The sequence below is a fragment of the Struthio camelus genome, chromosome 8 (genome assembly GCF_040807025.1).
Source record: "Struthio camelus isolate bStrCam1 chromosome 8, bStrCam1.hap1, whole genome shotgun sequence".
NCBI lineage: Eukaryota > Metazoa > Chordata > Aves > Struthioniformes > Struthionidae > Struthio > Struthio camelus.
Window position 1 is genome coordinate 25,951,160 of NC_090949.1, and position 23,336 is coordinate 25,974,495.

At 56.2% G+C, this 23,336-nt stretch overlaps 1 protein-coding gene across 24 annotated transcripts in view; it reads left to right on the forward strand.

Moving 5' to 3' along the window:
- PTPRF (protein tyrosine phosphatase receptor type F) overlaps positions 1–21,714 on the forward strand; it is a 399,448-nt gene extending 377,734 nt beyond the window's left edge. For all 24 annotated transcript variants that reach the window (XM_068952831.1, XM_068952832.1, XM_068952839.1 and 21 more), the window contains 11 exons: positions 590–713; positions 2,909–3,084; positions 9,135–9,254; positions 10,392–10,546; positions 11,869–12,154; positions 14,335–14,513; positions 16,897–17,023; positions 17,892–18,017; positions 18,647–18,801; positions 19,309–19,444; positions 20,064–21,714. In XM_068952831.1, the coding sequence (XP_068808932.1) occupies positions 590–713; positions 2,909–3,084; positions 9,135–9,254; positions 10,392–10,546; positions 11,869–12,154; positions 14,335–14,513; positions 16,897–17,023; positions 17,892–18,017; positions 18,647–18,801; positions 19,309–19,444; positions 20,064–20,132 (1,653 nt within the window). In that variant the 3' untranslated portion in view covers positions 20,133–21,714. The remainder of the gene's footprint in view (positions 1–589; positions 714–2,908; positions 3,085–9,134; positions 9,255–10,391; positions 10,547–11,868; positions 12,155–14,334; positions 14,514–16,896; positions 17,024–17,891; positions 18,018–18,646; positions 18,802–19,308; positions 19,445–20,063) is intronic.
- The last annotated feature ends 1,622 nt before the right edge of the window (positions 21,715–23,336 follow it).

Consider the following 23,336-nt stretch of genomic DNA (forward strand, 5'->3'; position numbering starts at 1 on the left):
GGTTTATAGTTCTTTGTCACTCTATTAATTCAGACGAGAGATGTTTACATTGCATAAGTAGCTGGAGCAGCAGATAGTAACCTATCAATTTTCATGGCTGTTCCCCAGCAGAAGCTCATAGGCTCTCTTACAGGACACTAATACCCAAAGCTCCTGGGGCACAAGACACCCAGGGCTTGCTATATTTCAGGAGACTGCAGTTCAACAACTAATAAAACCGCTAGGTCAAGAACTGCACGGTCAGGTCCCCGTGGAGTCTTGGCATGCAACCAAATTTCTGCTGGTGGGTAGCTCCAGAGGAAAGGATGAGCACAGAGCGAGAGTGGAGAAAGAGCTGCCTCTGCAGCTGCTTGCCGCAGTGAGAGGCTTCCTTGGCCTACAGGTCAGAGGGAGACGGGTCCCGCTGCTGTTTGGGAACTGGGCTTTAGTGTGGTCTAGCTTGACACAGCCTCAGAGGACACCCAAGCAAGCTGCATCTGGCCAGGGGAGGGGGATGTGGGAATGCAAATGCCCTTGGTGCAATGACGAATCCTGCAGCGTCCCGCTGTGCCGTAACCGCTCCTGCCTCCTTCCCTCTCTCTCTCCACAGTCCATAGATCCAGGACAGCAGTTCACCTGGGAGAACTCCAACCTGGAAGTGAATAAACCAAAAAACCGCTATGCAAACGTGATTGCGTATGACCACTCGCGTGTCATCCTGACCTCCATCGATGGTAAGAGAGGACTCCAGGGTAGGCACACCATCACCTTTGGGTGACGTGGAGGACAGCTGGGCAAGGATCTTTTTGTACGTGGCGGGCAAGTGTGTGCCCTTTTGACCACTATGAAAAGGCATTCCCGCGTGATGTGGGAGGCGAGTGCGCATGTGGTCCCCCACCCCAGGAAATGGTTGAATCCAACTGTGGCAGGAGACCATATATTTCCCTATTTTCCACCAAGTAGGAGAAAACACCAAGAAACACATCTAGGTATCAGCTCCAGCAAATGCATGTTTCTGGTTGGCAGCAGAAGATTCAGGAAGGGCTCTCTAGAGCTGCCCCTGTGTTCCCAGTGCCCTCAGAGCGCTGTGCCCAGGCCTGGCTGCTCCCTGCCACTGCTAGTGCCAGCTGGGGTGTCCGAGGCAGCCCGTTCCCTGCCCCCCCCCACCCCCGAGCCTTTCCCTGCTCGCTGCTGGTCCCACTGCGTGACTTCAGCTGCCTTCCTCTGCTCCTCTCTGTCCCAGCCTGGCTGCAGGGCCAGCATCTTCCCCTGGGACAGGCTGCTGTTTGTCCCCCAGTAAGGGCAGGATTGCGGGGGGGGCTTCTCCTAGGACATCAGGCCCCCTCGCATCTTAGTGCCCCAGAGGAGGTGCGTGGGGCCCTGATATTCAGAGAACTGACTCCCGTGGCTCCGAAAACCAGTGCCACACTTGCAAAGGGGGCTGTAAGCTCTGGGATCTGGACTAGCGCCTGCTTTTAGTGCCTGCTTCATAGTCCCCTTGCACACAGAGGGAGCTGGAGTGCAGCTACGGGAGCCCAGGCACGCACAGGCACCCATTCCTGTCTATTTTATAAGTAGCCCGTCTCCAGCGCCAGCACAGAGCTGCTCGCGGGCAGCATAAGGAAGATGCAGCTAATTGAATGCTCTCCTGCTTGGGCAAAGACCAGGGCTTGGCTTTGCATGCAGGTGGTCCTGCAGTCCCGATGCCCTTTTTCTTGGGATAAAGTGTCTTTTCTAATGCTAATGCACCACTCATCCGCTGGGGGAGGAGGAGGGGATCTGGCTGGTGCCTGGCAGCAGGGCTGCTGGCAGCAGCAGCTACATGAAGGCCTGGCATGGCCGATCATGGGCAAACCCCGGCAGACAGCTGTGGGGTGAGCACGTGGGGGAATCCCTGTCCTCCAGCGTGACTCAGTTGCTGTAAGTAGTGTCTGTGTCTTCCTGGGAACCGTTCCCAAAGCACCCTGCCAGATGCCTCACGCCCATGCCACGAGAGCCAGGCGCTGCACTCCAGCTGGTGTGGCCTCCCCCAGAGCTGCCAGCACTTTGTTTCAGCTAAAGACTGCTGGGACCTGTCAAAAATTCCACAGGACAAAAGGGCGAGGGGGAAACCCTCAACTTTATTTCCTTCTGCTAATGAAATGCAGATGTGCTCTCCTTGGGAGACAAGGAGACTTCCTGCTGCTTTTCATCCCCGCAGCCTGGGCACTGAGCTGCCCGAGCAGCCCATGCTGAGCGGAGTTTGCAAACTCAGCCTCCGGCCAGCGTTTTGCTGCATGTATTTAAGTAACTGTGTGTTTGCATTTTAAAGGCCTTTACAAGACAGTCCTTTCCATAAGGTGGTGTGTGCAGGATGGGAGCTGGAGCAGCCTCTGCCAGCAGGCAGCAGAGGGAGGTCTTACACTGAGGAGGGTTTTGGTGCTGGTGGGAGGAAGGTCTCAGGCTCCCCATGGGGTACTTTGCCCTGCAGGAGGGGCGGGAGGAGATTCTTTGCCGAACATCCTCTACTCACAGATAGGAGCATGAATCTAATGAAGCAAGAGCATTTTTAAAAGGTGCTGGAGGACCATAACAAATAGCTGGTGAATTTAAGACAATTATTTCAATGAGTTGCTTGGGGCCAAACGAGCTCCTTAATATTCCCGCCTGTGAACTTCCCTTTGTGCGTGGGTGGCAGCTGTCTCTCGGCTTTTATGCTGCCTGATTGTTCCTTGAATGTGCTAGATACAAAGGGCTCTTCTTTGTTCAGGCACTGTCCCTGCCTTGTGCAGGGTCCCTGGGAGAGATTCTGGCATCACGCTGTACCAGAGACTTGTTAAGAGCCATGGGAAGACACCAGCGTCTTCCCCGGCCCGCGTGGCCCAGCAGCAGGGTGAGTGCGGTGCTGTGTGCTGCCCCGGGAGTAACGCTTCACCTTCTTTCTCTGCAGGGGTACCTGGGAGTGATTACATCAATGCCAATTACATTGACGGGTATCGGAAGCAGAATGCCTACATCGCTACGCAGGGACCACTGCCAGAAACCCTCAGTGACTTCTGGAGGATGGTGTGGGAACAGAGAACAGCAACTATAGTCATGATGACCAGGCTGGAGGAGAAATCCAGGGTACAGTGTGTGCTTCCTCTCTTTTCTGGAGCTAACAGTAGGGGCAGGACAGAGGGATGGGGGACGCATCGCAGTATAAAGTGAATCAGCTCAAACCCAGAGAGAGGCAGGTCTCCTGGGGAGGCCACTGCTGCAGGCACCACTGCGGGCTGCAGGTGCTCCTGAGGCAGCCCAGCCACCACCCTGCAAACAAGTGCATTGTGAGCATCTCTTTTTGGAGCAGAAGGGTGGCAAAACCTCCTGTTGTTGTGCTACTCATAAGCCTTTGCCTTGCCTGCGTGCTTGCGCACCCATCCTTTCTCTGCCTGCAACATTCGCTCCAGAGAGAGAAGGGAAAGCTCTGAAATGGGGAGTTGTTGACAGTCCCTGAAAGCCCGGGGGCTGCATCCCAGAAGCTGAGAGCTGCTATGGGTGGTATCAGGAGCATCCTGCAGCTTGATGGGGCCCTGGCATCCCTGGCAATGCAGGGCAATGGCTGACAGAGCCTCGGTGCAGTAACAAGAATAATTTGTGCCTTGTCCAATGACAACATGTATATCAACGATCAGTTCATACTGCCAAGATTAGACATTCTGATGCAATGAGTGCAAAGCTGCCTGCAGACCATGGGGACAGCGTGGGGTGGGAAGAGGGAACAGGAGCCCTCACAGTAGATGGTGCTTCTGGGGTCTGGTAACAGAGGTCCTTCCTTGGCCCCTGAAGCATGAGCATGCACAGCTTGTAAGCTCTGGCCAAAATGCTCGTGTGCCCAGATGCACCCTTGGGCAAAGCCTGCCCAAGCAGGAGGCAGCTTCTGCCTCTCGTGACTGGGTTTGCTCCTAAAAGTAAAATTTTAGCAGTGAGCATTTGTGCTTGCAGAATATTTTAGCGTTGCCATGCCAACCACAGGAGAAGGGGCTGTGTGCTCAAGCTGTGAAGCACTGGTTATTTTTAGCCCAGTAGGCTCGTTCTCTAGAAGCAACAACTGTCAAGTTTGGGTTTAGCTGAAACTTTTGTCTGCGTGCTCTCCCTCCGTTTCAAAAGCCTTAGCACTGAAATGCTGGTAGGGCTGTCCCAGCCCACACTGGCTGGGAGGAAGCAGCTGGAGCAACAGATCTCTGTGGCAAAACAGATCTGCCTTCCCTGCGCGTACAAAAATAGCCTTTGTTCATGGGCTTCCCTAGCTCTCCAAATGCCCTGCTGTCTGCAGGAGAAAAACAGTGCTCCCTGGAGGAGAGCTGTCTCTGGGGACCTAGTGCCAGCTTTGCGCTCTGCGTCCTAGCTGCACAGCTCTGCCTGCTCTCCCCAAACGGCCGTGATCGCCCACCCCAGCACAGACAGGGAGGCAGATAAGTCTGGCCCAACCTGCAGCTCAGGGCAAGGCGCAGGGGCTGAACCAGCAGGATCAGAAGCTGCTGATCGGCCGCGGTGCAGCGAGGGGTTTATATGGGGACTTTGCTCATATTTCATATTTCAGCGGTGGAACATTCATTTGAAGTATGAGGAAGAGCCCTTTTTGGCTGCCGGTAAATCTCTGCTCAGAGTCCTGACTCGCTTACCTTCTGGGCTGCTCAGTGGTAGGAAGGCACTCCAAGGTGCGTGTTTCTCTAAGATAACGGGTTCCCTTCGACCCCACAGGCACTTGTCTTTGCCTGACGTGGCCGTGCTGCTAAGCCGTGCGTTATCTCCCCCCAACACGCTCCCTGTCATGTCATCCCTTAATTACCTCCTGCGATACTGGTTTCTGTCCCAAACACAGTGCAGGCGGCCAGCCCTGGGCTGAGCTTTCGGCGGTGGGACGGACCCTGCGAACGCCTGTCGCGGGCAGAGACAGGCAGCGTGCTGCCCAGGGGCTGTGGGCTGAGCCAGCCCAACCGGCCCCTGCCCTGCGTTCGCTCCCTGGCTCTCAGCCTGCCCGTGCTGGGCTGGGTCCTTTGGCACATGGCCAGCACTCATGAGAAAGGGGCCGTTTGCAGAGGCACTGGTGGAGGAGGGCACTGCCGGAAAGGCAGGCTCCTAGAGGAGGCAGTGGGAGGGCCCTGCTGCTCCTGAGCTGCACCAGCCCCGTGTGGACCATGGGACTTCTGTAGAGGGAGCAGAGGCGAGGGCTCTTCCCTGGAGGCCTCAGTGGGATTGCTTGGTTTGAAGGTGCCTCGTGGTGCCCATTTACAGCAGGGCCCCAGTAGGAAGCTGGGATTTGGACACACAGGAGATCCACTTCTCTGTTTTCTCTTTGCGTTCTCTCTGTTTTTTGTTGGCTTCTCCAGCATCCCGCACAGCAACCTGCCTGCTCTCTCTGTCCTCGTTCCCCTTTGGTGATGGGTACCAAGAGCTCGCTTAGGAGCACATGTTTCTGGGACTGAGGAAAATCCTAGTCACTTCCCACTGCTGCCAACTTTCAGCATGAGACCCCTCTTTTACCGTTTACTCCACTCCACAGCATTCAAGCCTCATCTAATGCAACCGCACGGTCCCCTTGGATCCTTGCAGTGTCGCTGCCTGCTGCTGTCCACACTAACGTGGGACAGCACTGCTCCAGGCATGAGCACGTCACAGCATTACTGCTGGTGACCTTACTTGCAAGGCCCCTTGTGCAAAGGCTTTGGGGCAGCACAGAGCGTGTGTCTCTGGCTGCAGAGCCTGGGGCCGGGCAGCAGGGCTGCGTGGCAAAGTGCCCGACGCAGGGCAGGCTCTGCCTCCTTCCCGAGTGAGCTCCGTAAGTCCCCCTTAGCGGTGCTGTGTGTAGATAAGGTGACCGGGACCAGCAGCAGCTTTGCGGCCCTGTGGGGGTGACAGTGCTTTAAAGGGCTCCTGAGCTGCAGGGGGAAAGAAATCTTTAAAGAGCATCGGCTTTTATGGTCTGCAATTTCAGCTGGCTTGATGGTCCAAATCATCCTCCCTTTTTCATGTTTTCACAAAGCGAGAGGCACATAAAGGATAGAAATGGCTGGATTGTGCAATTTAGCTGCCTTCAAAGCTTTACAATCAGTTTCAGAATCATTTGGTGGCAGTTCAGAAACACACACCGTAGATTAGCTTTCCCAGAGCTCTGAGCGTGGCGTGTCCCAGCCGGGGTGTGTGGCACGAGAGCAGCGTCAAAAGCAGAATTTCTCCCACCACGGGCAATCCCCAGGAGCCCGAGCAGAGCCCGGGTGGAGGCAGGTCTCCTGCAGCAGCGCCGTGGCTTGTCCTCTCCCAGCCCAGAGCACCAAGCAGGCAGCTCTGAGCTGTGATCTGCCTTTACGCTTTGTGTCTCCAGGCAGGGACGTAAAGATGGGCTGGTCCTTAAGGGATGTGAGAGAAGAGGGGTCCTGCCCCGCTCGGCCATCTCGCTGGCAGTGAAGCCATCTGGAGTTGGCGAGTGGGCCGGGAGCCGAGCACAGCACTCCAGCTGAAGAGGGGTGCCCGGCTGCTCTTGGGCACAGGGCATCAAAAGGGGAGGACCAGGAAGCACTCAGCAAAGCCGCAATAAATGGCTGTTCAGGACATTACTGTGCTCCTTAAGTTAATGAGAAGCAAGCACTGCCAGAAGAAAACATCTCTTATCTGCTTTAGTGCCACAGTGCATCGGCTTCAGCATAAAATTTACAGAGCTTGAAAATGGGGCATAAACATTATGGGTAAATTTGGCAGAAAATGTGACTGACTCTTATCTGGTCATGAATAAATAATTTTCAATTACCAGCCCAGGCGCTGCTATTATCCCTCGCAGGGAACTCCTCTGAAGTTTGTTTTGCGCTCGTGCAAACACGGTGCTGCAGTCTGCGCTTGGCAGGGAGGGTGCCGCTCTCCCGGAGCTGGCAGGCTGGGAGCCACCTCCCGCGCGCAGGGACGCGGCTGCGCCGCTCGCCCGCAAACCCGAGCGAGGCGCAGGCCGGTGGGATGGCAAGGCGGCGAGCGGCGCTCGCCAGAGCCGGCAGGATGCAGTTCTGTCCCTCCTCTCACCTCCTTTAGAGAGGGATCACGTCATCCCCGGAGTGGGAGAGGCGAGCTCAGGCGGCTGCAGATGCCGGTGGTAGCTGCCACCCACTTGTGGGGACGGGATCGGTTTAGCTGTGAAATAAGGTTTTGCGACCTCAGAATTGTTCATTCTGCAGCCGGTCATCTTGAAATAACGCGCTGCTCGGAGCCGAGCGAGGAAGAGAAATCTGAGGTGTGTGCAGGGCCTGACACGCCGTGAGCGGGCTGGCTGTGAGCGCCGATGGAGGCCCGCGGAGCGCCTGGAAGCGCAGGTCGCCCCGGAGCAGGGCGAGCAGCGCTGCTCCGAGTCCTGCCCCGCGCAGGGCCGGGGGGCTGCACACCGCCCCGACTCTGCAGCCCCGTCGGGCAGCCTTGCAGCAGACACTCCCGCCAAGGGACTGCTTAGTGAGCCCAGACCCGAAAAGGCAGGGGCAGCTGCATCCCCTCTGAGCCCCGGACGCGGCATAGCAGCAGCTGGAGCGCTGGGCTTGGGCTCTTCGCTCTTACCAACTCCACCCTGCTGAAAGCGCCTTCAATTAAAAGGCAGAACTCCATTGATTTCTAATTAAGCCTGTTGTTTCCCATCCCACGCATTCCGCTGTAAACACGCTCGGCTAATAATTAAGTTTACTATTCCTTGACAAGCACAGATGATCTTCCATTCACTCCTCTCTCCTAGGGCGGGAAACCATTTTCGGTGTCGCGCGCTTGGGTGGGAATGAAGTCTTTCTGCTGTCAGCCAGGCGCTGCGGCTCCGCGGGGCGGGGGAGCCGGGCGCCGGGTTAAATAGGCAGCTCGGGGTGCCAAATTAAAGAGGGAGCTCAGGCTGGAGACAGCAAAACGGGAGGAGTAGTTTGTAAACACAGAGCCGCAAATAGCGGAGGAGGAGGCGGAGGAGGAGGAGGAGGAGGGCATGGGCAGGTGAGCAGGGGGGGACTGGCAGGGAGCTGAAGGGGGCAGCGGGTTGGGGCCCTGGCCGGGGTCGGGCTCTGCGCCAGGCTTGCAGCAGGAGCCGAGACCAGTAGCCCAAACTGCCCTGGCTTTTGGTCTGCAGGGTGGGAGGGCGAGAGACACGTTTTGGCAGGGCTGGTGGTCTCAAGGGAGCAGCGGTGTCTGTAGTGGGGCAGCGCTGCCCGTAGGAAGCGGTTTAAGGGATGGTTTTGCCATGGGCTGAGTCTTCTCGCAGAGGGAAAAGAAGCGGTGTCTGCGCCTGAGTTTGCACGTGTGCCTTGCTGCGGAGCAGGTTTTGAAGCAGATGGGAGATACGGATTTCAAGGGATGCTCGCGCCTGTGGCGGTGCAAGAAGGGCGGCAGGGCTCAGCCCGGCGGGCGCAGCGCCCGGGCTGGAGGCTGGCCGTGGGCTGGCTCCCTGCTCTCGCCAGGGTGGCTTGCTGTCCGGGGGGGCGTGCTGGCAGGGTCCCCGGCGGGGCTGGGGACGTTGCTGGGGGAAGGTTGTGCCTTCTCTATACCCCACTGCACTGGACCCAGAGCCGTGTCGCTGTCTCAGCTCGGTGCTGTGGGTCAAGGACCTTGAGCTGGGAGGGTGGGGATACAGGCTGCATCTCTCCCTCGCCTCAGCAGCTCCTCGAGAGCCTTCCCCAGACAAACTACCGCTTTCCGTGTGGTGCTTCCCCAGCTCTGCAGCCCCGCAGCCTGCTGCCACTGGCCGCCTCTCGATCCAGGGGGGCTCAGGCTGGGAGGGATGCTGCAAGCACAGCCCCAAAGACCCTGATACTCCCCTGTGGGAGAGAGAAAACAAAAATTACAGCAGGCGCGAATCGCTGCTGGTGCTGTGGGCTCTCCTTGCACTTGGTAGTGTTCTTGCTGCTGCTGTGGCTGGTGGCCTGGCCCCCTTTGCCACCTTCCACCAGCGTCTGAAGAAGCAAAATCCCACTCTTTCTTTGGATGTGGATCTTAGGAAAGGAGCCCAGGGTGTCCTGCCTCTCTGCTGGGGATTGTGACATTCAGGGACAAGGGAACCTGGGTGCTGGGGATCCCTTGCACAGTGAGTCCTTTCTGCCGTTACCCTCGGGAGGGCAGAGCCCTGTTCCTCACCCCAGGTGCCCTAGCCAGCGGCCCAGCGCTGACCCTTTCTCCTCTCCTCCCCGTAGGTAAAGTGTGACCAGTACTGGCCGAGTCGGGGTACAGAAACCTATGGGATGATCCAGGTCACTCTGCTGGACACAGTCGAGCTGGCAACCTACACCGTCCGGACCTTTGCACTGTACAAGGTAGGGTGCTGGTTCAGGCTGTTCGTGCTGCAGGTAGCGCACAGGCAGTGCAGCAGCTGGACCCTTCTGCCGCTGCTGGGTGCTGCGGGGCGCTGCGCGGCTCACGGGCAGGGGAGGCCGACTGTGCCTGCCTCGGCCGGCTGGGTGGCTAGCCCACGCGCTGGCTGTTTCCCACAGCTGGGCTGCAGTGGGAGATTGGCTGCAAGCTGTGCATCTGACCGCTGCTGGATTTTGTCCAGGACACCTGATGCTCTGCTATACACATGCAGACCCTGCGATGGGGCCACAGAGCAGAGGCCGTGCTTGCCTCTGGCAAGCGTACATGTAACAGCTGTCCTCCCATTAGAGAGACAACACAGGAAGCAGGGAATTTTTAGCGCTCCTGTCACTAATAATGCAAATGGAGGGGGCCGTGCTGACGTGCGTGCCCTTCTCTCCTGCCTGCTGCGCACCTCATTAGTGTTTGGGAATCCCAGGGGGCAGTGCTAGCGGCAGCGTGTTGCGGCAACGCAAACAGGATTTGCGGCAGGCTGCTTCTGTGCATAACTGAGCCTGGGCTGTGCTGGCTGACAGCGCAGCAGGGCCATGGTGGGGACCCACTCACGCCCCGGGAAGGCATCTTGCCCCCAGCAGTCACCCAGCCAGTCCTACCACATAGCTGCATACATCACTCAACCATGCTGAGACAGGAGAAGGGCAACTGCTGCAGATGCAGGACTGATCCAGCCGTCCCGTAGAGACCCTGTGATTCGGAGGAGCAGGGAGCAGACTTGCTGCTGTGGCCCTTCTGTGCCCATTTTTCTGTGAGCATGCGGTGAGTGCAAGGGCAGTGACCCCGTGCTGTGCAGACTGGAGTCGCTCCCCTTCCCACCAGGCTTCTCCAGTCCTGCAGAGCTGCTCTGCTGTCAGCATTAGCTGGCTTCCCACAGCTTCATCACCTGGCCTTTTCCATGGACCATTCATGGGTATGGAGGCCTTGTAAGAAGCCTGTACTCAGCCTCCAAATTTTCTGTGGCAAAAGCTCGATACATGCAGGGGCGCACACACTGCTAAATGCCTGCTGTTACCCGTCAGTGAGTTCCCCTCCCAGGATGAGACTGTTCTCACGCTAAACTCCTGTTGAACTTTCTTCATCAGAATGGCTCCAGCGAGAAGCGAGAACTGCGACAGTTCCAGTTCATGGCTTGGCCTGACCACGGGGTACCAGAATACCCTACTCCCATCCTAGCTTTCCTGCGACGGGTCAAGGCCTGTAACCCACCAGATGCTGGGCCCATGGTTGTGCATTGCAGGTAGGTCTGTGTGTTTGCAAAACTGCACCGGGGCACGTGCCTTCTGGCTACAGGAGCCTTGAGTTTTCCAGCTGAAAGTGGTGCCTCTTGTTTCTGCAGGGAAAGCTGTACAATAGCACAACCCTCGCTGCATGCTTGGTTGGGAAACAGGTCACCAGCTAGTGGCAGCAATGCAGCGGTGAAATTTGTATTGCTGATGCTCTGTCTGATTAAATAGTGCTACTATACAGAGAGCCTCAGAACACACTTTTTCTTGCAAAACAGCAAGCAGAGTTTAAAAATAATGTGAATTTGCCAAGCATAAGCGCGTAGTACCTTTCAGAACTACAGCATGGACAGACATGCGTGCAGCTACCTGTACCAATGTTCATGCATAGTTTTTAAGGTAGAACTCTTCACCAGCATATAAAGGGGGCTCTTTCAGTGAAAATATTAGGCTGCTAAGGTTCAGCATCTCATCTGGCCTGAGATTTATCTATACCAGCCAAGTGGGGACTATTACTAAACAAACCACTCCATCATTGCTGTTCCAGCATACGCCTTACCAGCAGTGTTTAATACTCTTCTTTCATGCTCCGTTTCAGATGGGAGTGAGGTATAATTAACACACAAACAAGCTGTATTAAAACCCTGTTAAGGATCTGTCTTGCACCATAAACGAGGAAATGTCCATCTTCATATTTCTCCATGTGTTTACGTGTCAAGACAGCATGTCTGTTGTTTTTGGGGTGCTCTTGGGCTGAGCAGCTCAAGGATTGCGACTGCTTTTCTGGTAGATATGGAAAGGTGTCTAATGCTTGAGCGAAGTGTTCAGTGTAGAAATGCATGACCTCCCCCCCTTTCGGCTTTTCTCTCTATGGGTTGGCTTTCTTGTTTTGTGGGTTAGGAGACAGTGACTGAGATGAGGGAACAAGCAGGCTTGAAGCTGTGGGCTTCGGTAGCAGGGCCCAGCCCGGACTCCAGGTCTTCTGGCTCCATGAACACGTACACTGTCGCTCTCCTGTCTGCTAAGCACTTTTCTTCTTCCCCTGTGGAAGTGCTGCTAGCCACTGCCTGGACCGGCAGAGTGACACCATGTCCTTTCTGCTCCACCAATGGAGGGGAGACAACAGAAGGGCTGAGTTGCCTCCCGCACTCTCCCATACCTGTCTCTCTTCTCCTGCCTCCTCCGGTTTGCTGCTCAGCTCCTCTGCCTTTAGCTCCTCTGCCTTTGCTCTGCTTTTGTGCGCCCTGGGGTCCAGGTGCTCTCTTAAGTGGCAGCGGAGCTGGCGCAGTGTCTGTAGGAGGCAGGGTCACTTCAGGCGCGTGCTTTGTTCCCGCAGTGCCGGCGTGGGCCGAACTGGTTGCTTCATTGTCATTGATGCCATGCTGGAGCGGATGAAGCATGAGAAAACAGTGGACATCTACGGCCACGTGACATGCATGCGCTCACAGCGCAACTACATGGTGCAGACAGAGGACCAATACATCTTCATCCACGAGGCCTTGCTGGAGGCAGCAACATGTGGTAATACCGAGGTGCCTGCACGCAACCTCTTTGCTCACATCCAGAAGCTGACCCAGGTCCCGCCAGGCGAGAGCGTTACTGCGATGGAGCTGGAGTTCAAGGTTGGTGGCAGAGCCCCAGCACCCCTTTCCCCAGAGCCGTGTCCCTGCCCACCTAGCCCCACTGAACAATTTGTCCAGGGGGTGGGAAAGGAGAGCCATGGATTTTTGCGTACACAGTTACTCACTTGTGCATTTCTAAACCAGGTAGGCAATGATTTAAAATACGTTTGAATTGTAAAGCTTGTGTCGGCCACGGTCCCTCCCGGATTAGCAGTTTCTGGGGAGAATATAAAAGGCAGATGGATGCGCAGTTCGCAGCAGCACGTTGTGCTCTAGGTTCACTGTGCGGCAGGAGCGGCATCTGAAATCAGATGCAGATCGTGTTAGTGATAATTGATGTTACTGTGAACAACTTGTCTGGAAACGGCTCCAATTTAAATATGTGAGATGTTTATAGTCTCATTTCTTCAATGCTGAGCTCTGTTATCTTTTAACCATCTAGACACCAAGCCTCAGTGACCAAGCCTCAGTGTCTAGAATTGGTGGAGGCAGTGTTTTAAGGCGTACTGTTTTTAAAAAGCTAGGCCCACATTTTGCTATGTTTGTCTGTGACCACCTATTGCATATATTTATTACAGCCTTGGAGGTGGAAAGCAGCTCTGGTAAGCGCCCATGTTCTCAGATAAGGTGCATTAGTCCAGTGAACTCGTGCAAGGGAATATAGTTCATGCAGGGAGGCAGCAGACCATGCAGGCCTCAAAATGAACTGCAGCAATATAGCTTCACCCTGGGAATTCCCACCAAATGATAAAGGAGCAGGAGAAGCAAAATATCGACTTTCTGCATAACTGAGAAAGACAGAGCAACTTTGTCCTGCGGTTACCAGAGTTGCTGGTGCCCAGGGCTTGGGACAGGAGTACCTCCACAGAGCAAGGGAGCTACTTCTCTCAAGAAAACGGAACAAGTCACAGAGTTGTGAATGGGTAGGAAGGAAGGTATTGGATGGGGAGAAGACAGGGGGGATTCATGCGTCTGCAAGGCTCACCTCCTGGGCACTGAGGTGAAAACTCTTTAATCCAGCATCTCCCCCTTTTGCATGCATGCAAGCCTGTGTATGTGTATGAGAAAGAGAGGGAGATTTACATGTCACACTTACAGTGCCAGAACCCAATGTGCTGCATTTATGTCTCACGGCGACACCTTCCCTGAGAAACGCCTCAAGGGACCCACAAAATTAGATTCAACTTTGGCGACTCTGTTCTGAGAAAGAAAGAATTTTGGAACAGTGATAAAACTTAGCCCCTTCTGCACCCTGGCAGTGTCCCCAGACGTACTGCATAGGGAAACCCTGGGGGAGCGGGATATGGGAGGGTCTCGCATGGCTGCATCACTCCCCAGAGAGCAACCCAGTCCTCCCACAGTGAGCCTCTGCCAAGGACCAGCTGTCACACACAGCGAGAACGGCAGCTCAAGAGACGTTGGAGAGAGTCTTTTGTTAAAAAAAAAGAAAGAAAGAAAGAAAGAAAGAAAAAGGAGCAACTTTTGTTTGAATGTTTCTACCAGCAAATCTAGGTAACACATTTACCGTGACTCCAGCTTGCAGGGCTCAAAGAGAACCATAAAATGTCTCACAGTAACCCAAAATAGATCTTTGTTGCCTAAAAATGTCACAAGTTTCACATTTTTCTTGGGCTCTACTGAGGTGAGAAGTAAATAGCATGACTTTGTTGGGGGATTGGTGAAAGCCTTCCTTCCCTGACGGGACTGAGCCTGTGTCCCTGGTTCAGCGAAGTGCACAGCTTCATGTCCTGGCCCTTTGTGGGTCAGAGAGCTGGTGTGGGTCTCCGATGTGCTTTGGGGCTGCACCAGCGTGTCAGTGCAGGTGATGCTCCTGGAGGGGAGCTGCTGGTGCCTGCAGCCATGCCTTGAAAGCCAGCATGAAGGCCAGGCCATAGCTAGGTGTGGGATGGTCCACGGCAGAGGGGCTGACATGGTAGCGAAAAACGGACTGATGTGATATGAAATGGAGCAGGCAGGTGCAGTCTGCCTGCTTGTAACATGGTGGCACAGCCCCTCTACCTGGCTCCCCAGGGGCTGTTCCTCCACAAGAACAGGGAGCACAGCCGCACCGCCCTGGGCACCTCCTGCCTGCCCTGCTCCCCCTGCGTGCAGGGCTCCGATTTCGCCCCCCAGTTGCTGCGTCCCCAGCCTGGGTTCTGACTGGTCTCCTCCGCTTTCAGCTGCTGGCCAACTCTAAAGCACATACCTCACGTTTCATCAGTGCCAACCTCCCATGCAACAAATTCAAGAACCGCCTCGTGAACATTATGCCATACGAGCTGACGAGAGTCTGTCTGCAGCCCATCCGGGGTGTCGAGGGCTCTGATTACATCAACGCCAGCTTCATAGATGGATACAGGTAAGGGCCACCTTAGGTGCCTGGGCCAGCCCTCCTTGCCTGCTTGGGAACCTGGACAGAGTTGCCTGCTCCTCTTTGCTGAGGACTGGTCCTGACAGCCTGGAAGTGGGTTGGGGATTACTTTGCTGCATTTTGTCTGTCTTCATCCTCTCAGAAGCTCCAGTGCTAGTTACCATGTCTAGAGACTGCTAGCGAGTGAGTTGCCAGGCTTGCTTGTATTGTGGCAGACAGATGCCCACATGGCTGGGGTGAGAGACTGTGCTGGCTCCTGCAGTGGTCCTTCTGCTAGACTTCCCTGGCATGCAATTTGCATCAGTGGCGTCTGGTGTAAAACTGCCCCTGTTCACTAGCAACTAGAGAGGGAAAGCTGTGCTTGCACTGTATAGCTGATCCAGGCAGAAGCCCAAGACTCCTTGTCCCACATCTTGATTTTGTGGCACGACCTCAGGCAGAGCTGGTGTTGGACACTGGGGAGCCCATCACTAGGTTCTGCGCCCAAGATACCTTTTAAACAGCACAAATTGAGATCTCCCGGGGAAATAATACTTATGGTTTCTCTATCTAACTGCTGGCATCACATTCTTGAATGCCAAGTGCCAGGAGAGGAGAATGCAGAGAAACAGCCCAGTGGCCACATCTCCTTCCCAGCTTGTTTCCTGGGCAGTAATCCAGGCCAGCGACCGAATCCTGACAGCGCACATGGAGGGCTTGTTCCTGTGACTCTCTGTGCACCATCACAGTAGGGTCACCCAGCATACGAGTCAGGGATGCAACGATGAGGCAGGACGCCCCTCCAGCACTGCTCTGCCCAAACGCTACTCTAGGGCTGGTGACCTCCCGGCAGCAAAAGACATTGCCGAAGGGAACAGATGTCAGTGCATCCAGGTTAGCGGCTCTTTGCCTCCTTCCCTACTCCAGCAGCTGAGCCCAGGAAGGGTTCCCAGAGAGGAGAACTACGTGGAGGCCAAAGCAGACAGAAGCAGCAGGGGAGCCGCCCTGTGAGCATCTCAACGCAGCGAGACGGCAGCAAGGCAGGCTCCCAGGGCGGGACAGCGTAATGAGGAAGGGTGAAGGGGCTGGAGAAAAGCTGTCACAGAGCAGCCTCCGCTCCCTCCTACCTGGGTGGCTCCGAGCCGTGCAGCATTAGCATGGTCACCCACCCCAGGTAGCCTGGTGTCTGGCAGGCGGGCTGCAGCCTCCGTGTCACATCTCCACAGCTGATTAAGAGCGATGCTGGTTTTGCTGTTTGGCGATGCTACGGAGGGAGGGCTGCCAGAGCAGCAGGTGGTAGCGTTTCATGTGCTACCTATGCTGTCCCCGAAGAGCTCTGTTATCTCTTCCTGTCCTTTCCTCTGAACCAAGCAATCTCCCTCAGTGTTATCTAAAGAGATCAGCTGGCCCCAGGTCCTGCAGGCGTCACTGATGCTGCATCTTTATTAGCTCTTTTGTTTCTTGGTGCACCCCTGCTCCTTGCTTTTTATCGTGTCTTATAAATCCACCTTGAAGCAGCCCGTCTTCATCCTGCACGTTACAGCTGTCCTGCAGCACGTTCATTAATTTTTAGCACCAGTGACTGGATGAAATGGTAGATTTGCGAATGCCGCTCCTCATCCCATGGGCTCCGGCGCCCCGCAGTGGTGAAGCGGGCCCGCGGCCGTGGCGCAGCATTTGGCACCAGAGACCTGCTCTCGCAGCCGACCACACACCAGGCTGAGCACCAGCCAGCCAGGGAATCAGCATGCTGCCGCTGGCCCCTCTCAGAGTAACCCTTAATCTGGTCCAGCCGTGTCCTGCTTCGTCCCTTTTTCCCTGCTGCCGGGCGCTGCCATCCACCTCCTTGGTGCTGCTAACCCGAACTGGTGGGAGAGCAGGTCCCCGGGCCGGCAGGGACAAGCAGCAGCCTCAGTGTTTTAGAGCGATGCTCTAGGAGAGCCAGGTCATTCCCAGGGGCTGCCGGCACCCACCAGCGTTCCCTCAGGGGAACTGGCCATGCCACCTTCCAGCCCTGGGTGCTGAGAAGGCTTGGTGCAGCAGCACTGGGGGGCAAGCCGTTGGGATGCACTGTGTGTGCTCCTCTCCTGGTAAAAGGCTGGGGTGGTGACGCTGTCACCCCAGCAAGGTCTGGCAGCCTTGCTGGATCCTCTGCCAGGCTGTGCCCACTGCGTCTGTGGTGAGCACTCAGAGGACACGTGCTGGGCAGGTTCATCCCCTGCACAGAGTCCGTGGTCCGGCCCTGGAGACACGTGTCCTGCAGCCACGTTGTCAGCCCTGCCTCCCCACTGCACACAGCCGCCTGCCTGCCGCTCTCCAGGCAGGCCAGCCCCGAGGGCAGGCTGTTAGCCATCTCCTGGAGCTGGTCTGAGCACCGTCTTGTTTGTTGCAGGCAGCAGAAGGCCTACATTGCCACACAAGGACCACTGGCGGAGACCACAGAGGATTTCTGGCGGATGCTCTGGGAGCACAACTCCACCATTGTGGTGATGTTGACAAAGCTGCGTGAGATGGGCCGGGTATGAATTGCGCACGGAGGAGAGGGGGGCTGTGTGGGTGCTGTCCCTCTGCGTGGGCTCTCTGCCCACTGCAGTCTGTCCCCAGCACCAGCCCTTCCAGGCTGGCTTCCTGTCAGTGTCCTGGTGGCTGAGAGCAACTCCGAGACATGCAGCCCAGGAGAGGGGATCCCCCTCTGCTCCCGTCCCCCCTGGGGCTGGAGAGAAGCCCTGGCTCTTCATCTCCCAAAGAGGGGGAGCGTTTCTGTGCTCCTGGTGGCACAGGGAGGCTCAGACCGCTGGCTGTGCAGAATCGACAGCTCTTGCCGGCAGCGAGGGATGTGCCAGGTGGGATCGTGCAGGATGGGGAAGCCTCAGGGTGATAGTGCTGAGCCCAGCCCTGGTGGCAAGGCAACGCAGGAGGTACCCTGCCTGGCCTGGGTGCTCTGCCAGCACCCCGGCCCGCCTGGTGGCTCCTGTCTGGTAGCACGCAGCCTGCTCTGGGTCGTTCTGTGCGCATGGGTCACTCCTGGCCTCCTCTGCCCTAGCCTCTCAGCTTGCACCCACTGCATCTGGCAGTATCACCACTGTGCAGACCGCTCTGTGCCACCGCTGGGCCGCAAGAGCCAGCTCTTGCTGCTGACCTCAGAGGCCCCTTCTGAACAGGGCAAGGAGCAGAGAGCAAGGGCTGAGCCCTCCATCCCTCCAGGGAGTGATGGGGCAATGTGCATGGTAGGGTGTGTGTACCCAGAAGAGCCTGCCCTGCATGGATAGCCACTGCAGAGTCCTGCCGGTACCTGTGTCCCATGGCAGGTGCATATGCTCCCGGGGAGCGGGACAGAGGAGAGACAGCTCATCAGTGTTAACAACTCACTGTGCTCATCACCCGCAGGAGAAGTGCCATCAGTACTGGCCCGCAGAGCGCTCTGCCCGGTACCAGTACTTCGTGGTGGACCCCATGGCAGAGTACAACATGCCACAGTACATCCTCCGGGAGTTCAAGGTCACAGATGCCAGGGTGAGTGTGGCTTCTGGCTCCCCGGCTCACCTGCCTCCAGCCTTTCTGCCCCCCTCTGCAGTTCCCCAGCCAGCGAGGGGAGCATGCAGCAGCTCCAGGAGCGACTGTAAAGCAATGCCCTGTCTAGCGCTGCAGACAACCGGAGCTGCTGCCCGGCCCCTGCTGCCCTTCTCACCACAAGTTCCTTTCTTGCTGGCTGTGTCATGCTCAGGGAGCCGCTCGCTGAGCCCTACCAGCATCAGACCCTGCCTTACCTGCGCAACACACATATGGGCAAGTGTTAAACACTGGCCCCCCCCAGCAGCTGGAATCTGTGTGCAGCATTGGACCAGGCACAGGACCCTCGTGTGACAGCACACGCTGTTCTGTGGTGGAGCTGGGCCCCGAACAGGACTAGGACAGTGACCCAATGGACCCTGTGGGCACCCAAAGGCCCTGCTCAGCTCAGCCACCCAGGGGTGGTGAGGGTGCAAGATCTGCCTGGGCTCACCTGTGGCCTGTCCACCCTCTCGCCTGGCCTGGGCCAGGGAGTCTGGGAGCAGGTCAGCAGCACCAGCGTTGAGGGGAGCAAGATCAGACCTTCTTGCTATCTCCTCCCCGGTTCAAGTGTAACACCCCTGTCCCGGCAGGACGGCCAGTCGCGGACCATCCGCCAGTTCCAGTTCACAGATTGGCCTGAGCAGGGAGTGCCAAAGACAGGAGAGGGCTTCATTGACTTCATCGGGCAGGTGCACAAGACCAAGGAGCAGTTTGGGCAGGATGGGCCCATCACGGTGCACTGCAGGTGAGTGGGAACAGATCAGCACCCACCTCCACCCTCGTCAGAGCCCATGGAAACGTCCCCACCCACAGTCACCCCGGCAGTTGCCAGCTCCGCTGCACCTTGTGTTCCCCTTGCACACCACTGCCTGGGGCAAGAGGCAGGCAGGGGATGAGGAGGCGGCAGCGTCCATGGCGCCCCTTGACAGCCTTTCTGCAGGGTGGTTAGATTAACCCAGTGCCACAGTGGCACTGGTTCCTACCTCCTTGGAAGGGTCCTTGCACAGAGCAAGGGGCAGCAGCGGCTAGGCCCAGAGGCAAGGTAGAATCGGTGGTTCCCATGGGGCTGGGTGGGCATCTCAGGCTGGTGATGTCCCTGTGGCTTCTCCTGGCCCCACTGAGCAGGTCCCCTGTGCTCCACAAACTGGGGAGACCTGTGCTGCTCCTAGTTAGCAATGCTGGGAAGGGACCTATGCAGAGTCTTGCTGGAGCTGGCAGGTCTCTAATGGCACCTCTTGCTCCCTCTGCGCAGTGCTGGGGTTGGGCGCACAGGTGTGTTCATCACGCTGAGCATTGTGCTGGAACGGATGCGCTATGAGGGGGTCGTTGACATGTTCCAGACAGTGAAGACCTTGCGGACACAGCGACCAGCCATGGTGCAGACAGAGGTGAGTGCCCCTGCCTCCCTGTAGGCACTGGGAGCAGGTCTTGCCCGGGGGGTCAGACTAGCAGCCTGGAGCTCCCTGGCTAGCCAGGCTGCTGGATACATGTCCCAAAGCCTCCTTCCCATGAGGGGTCCAGGGCCCGTAGAGCTGGACTTGGGGCAAATTCCCCTTCCTCATCTGCTGGGATCACTGGTCCTTGCAGCTCTCCACCCAAGGCCCTGTGAGACCCAGAACCCCCATTCGCTGTGACTACACAGCTTTTGGCCAGATACCTGCAGGTGATAGGAGGACTAAAGGTCCCCAAGGGATTGCATATAAAGGGACAGTCCTGAAGACCAGCCTGAGCCCAGAACTGTGCGAAACCTGGAGCTGGGCAGAGCTGGTTTCCACCATAAGCTGAGCTATGCCCTACCTGCAGCATTGCCCTGTTTCATTCAGTCCAGCTGGCCCCATTGCTGCTGGGTGCAGACTAATATCCAGTCTGCACCACCCTGCACATGGGTCTCCCTGGGGTGATCTAAGGGAGGAGGGAGGGGAGCTGGAGGTCTCCATGTGTGAAACCCCACTGCCCGGTGCCCTAGTGTCCCTGCTTCTCATGTGTCCCCCCCTCGCTGCCTTGCAGGACCAGTACCAGCTGTGCTACAGAGCGGCACTGGAGTATCTCGGCAGCTTCGACCACTATGCAACGTAACTAGTGCTTTCCTCCAGTCGCGGTGGGGATGTCTAGGAGTGGAGACGGGTCCCTCTGAGCCAGAGCCGCCCATTCCTCAGTCTTTCTGTACAGATCGAGGTGCTGCCCTGGCAGCAGACCTCCACGCCAACCTGTTCTGACCACGGCATTTAGGAACTTTGCCCCAGCGCCAAACGAGGGGATCCGGCTCCAAAAGCATTTCCAGTCTCTGGCTGAATTTCTGCTCATGTGCATCTCTCGCCCTCTCTCACGCGACTGCATTTCACAGCGAGGCTTTAGGTGGGTGGAATGGGATCTTTTTTTAAAACATGTAAAATAGTTACTAGTGGTTTTTATAATCTCCTCTCTTTATTTTTTATTTTTTTGCAAGTCTTAATGTTTTGCCCAGGCAGAACTGGACCCGCCAAACCTTTGGGAGTTGGGGTTTTTTTAATTTCCTTTTGCTTTAACATTTTCACTGCCCTGTGTTTATTTCAGCCCGGTCACTGCTGGTTCTGCCCATTTTAGTGCAGCTTCCTTGGTAATTTGCAGCAGCTGGCTTGTGGTTCCTGCCCAGCTCCATTCCTCGTAGGCTGCTTTTTAATCCTCTGTAGAATATGAAATTTCATGGAACTGGAGCTAAGCTACCAATTATTTTTTTAGTCTTTCCCTCCCCCCATTATTTCCTGAGTAGGTTTGGGAGGGGCATGTGGGGTCGCTGGAGAAGCGGTCCCGTTTGTCAGCTGGAAACTGTTCAGTCCTACTACAATGCGTGTTAAACCGATCCAGTGACCGTGTGTATTGGCAGATCCCAATATGACGTGAGTTGTCGTCGCCTTGTTTGTGAGAGACCCGAAATCCCGGGCTCCTGGCTCTGGAGCGTCTTTTTGTGTGTCTCGCTGAGGAGGAGGCAGGAGAAGTCAGTGGGTCGCACACTTCCCCGGGGATGGGGTGGAAACAGCGAGACATGGCCCTTTTTGTTAATCCTGCGCGTGCAAGCACCATTCTGTCACCTGCAAATTGGAGCATTTTCCAAAGGCACGGAGCACAATCCCAGCTGATGCCAGAGCAGAGCTGTCCGGCTCTCTTTGGAAAGCAGGGTGCTGCAGGGAAGGGGAGGGGGAGTACACATGTTTTCAGAGGTTGGGTGTATCTATAATTTCTGCTATCCTGCAAATGTTAAAAGTCATTAGAATATTGTACTTTCCGCTACTTCAGGACGTTCTAATGAACCAATGTGGCAAGACTACTGGACTTAATTTAATGGTACTATATATTAATACTCCTTATTATATCACGCTTGCACTAAAGACAGGGAGTGAGCAGCCCTCTTTTGAGTGCATTGAGTTATGAATAAAGGTGGTGGAAGGGTATCTAATTGTATTATCACATGTATTCCGAATGTTAAGAATCCAAGCTACGTTGAAATCAGCAATCCAGGGTTGGTAATGTTGGAGGACACATTCATTTTTACCTTGTGGATGCATAGTGCTGTAGGGGTCACTGTTGTATACAGTCTGTTTTCTATTTGTTAATAAAAAAAAAAAATCTACAGCATCATTGCATAATTCTTGATGTTAATAAATTTGAATAATCGGGTTTCATACAAGCTGGTTTGCTGTCTGTTTCTTCAGCAATAAGCGGAGGCCATGAAGTCCCTCAGTGACGGGCATGTTCTGTTCTCCAGCCTGTTGCTGGAGGAGTCCTTTCCTGCAGGCACATCACAGCTCCCCATGCCTCCCTCCACGTCTCATCTAACAGGAGTCAGCTCTGCACCTCTGGCAGAAACCCCATGCTCCCCGGTGTGGGATCCAGCCCATCCTCAGGCCCGTGGGGCTTTCTGACCAGCTATGGCTGGTGTCAGGGCAGTTGGCCTTCTAGGACAAAAGCAGGAGGAAAACCAGGGAGCTGCTGCAGCTCTGCTGAAACCAGGGAAGCTCTCCTCCCTGGTCTCCCGGGTTCTTCCTGTCCCTCCTCCTTGTGGATGAAAGGAGGAGGAATGTAAGTACTTAGCAGCAGGCGTGGAAGAAGGACGGAGGAAGGTGGCTGGAGGAGGTGGGAGGTATATCCCCCCATGGGCTCCATCCTGCAGAGGGCAGGGTCCTGGTTCCACTAGGGAGCTTGGACAAGTCCCCTTGTGCATGCATGTGTTCATCTCCTGCCCACCTGCTGGCTTGCACTTGGCCACGGCAGAGAGATGCTCGTAACCCCTGGCACCTCCTCGCAGCTGCATTACCCACATCAGTGTCCTGCCTAGGATGCACCTGACTTCCTTGGCGCAACCTTGTTATCCGCACTTTGGGCTCTGTGGTTGCCCAGGTCATCCTGGCCTTGCTCTGGACATTGTGAGCAGTAGACATACACAGACCAGCCTCTGCCTACACCTCACCAGCTGGACTTGTCCTCTGGTCCCCTGCTCTCCATCCCTTTTCCGAAACAACTGCTGGACAGCTGCTCCTGTGCCTGCGCTCTTGCAGCTGGGAGCAATGTGTGCGCTCCCAAGCCTCAGATGTGTGCTCCCTGGCCCCAGATGGCCTGGAGCCTGGCTGCCACTGCAGTACAGCATACAGCCAGCCTGGCCCTGCTTGCAAATGTGCCCGCATGTATATGAACACACATGTCTGCACGCTCTCCTCTATCAGCGATGTGTGCTCTCAGCTCTTCCACCCCCCATCCAAGAGACCCGAGCAGCCCGAATCGATGCTCCCGTAACTCAGCCTCAGCCAGGACTGCATCCAGCTGCAAGGTGAAGCAGAATGGGGGACTGCTGGTGTTTCTGTTGCCTAACTTTGGCCAAGTGGTAGGGAATGTCACGGGAGCAGGCAGTCTGCCCCGGCCCTGCAGCTGGTACAAGAAGCCATTCCCTGGGGCAGAGGGCAGCTGTGCTTCGGCTAACGCACTGGCAGGTTGGGGCTGGAGGCCCGGTCTGTCCTGGCTGAATCCCCTGTGCAGAGAGCAGCAGCTCGCACTAGTGCACAAGTCCATCCTGGCTCTGGAGAGAGGCAGTGGGTCCCCAGCTCTGACTGCTGCTGGCAGCGCAAGCCCAGAGGTGAGGAGCCGATGCCAGGCTGACCCTAAGGACCAGGGCAGGCTGAGAGCCTGCGGCCTCACCTGAATGGGGCACCCTGGGAGGGCATCATGGGCACCCCAGGGTGCAGCTGCAATAATGACATTTTCCCTTGGGATTCAGGCTGGGGTGAGTATATGTTACTGGAGGCCACCCAA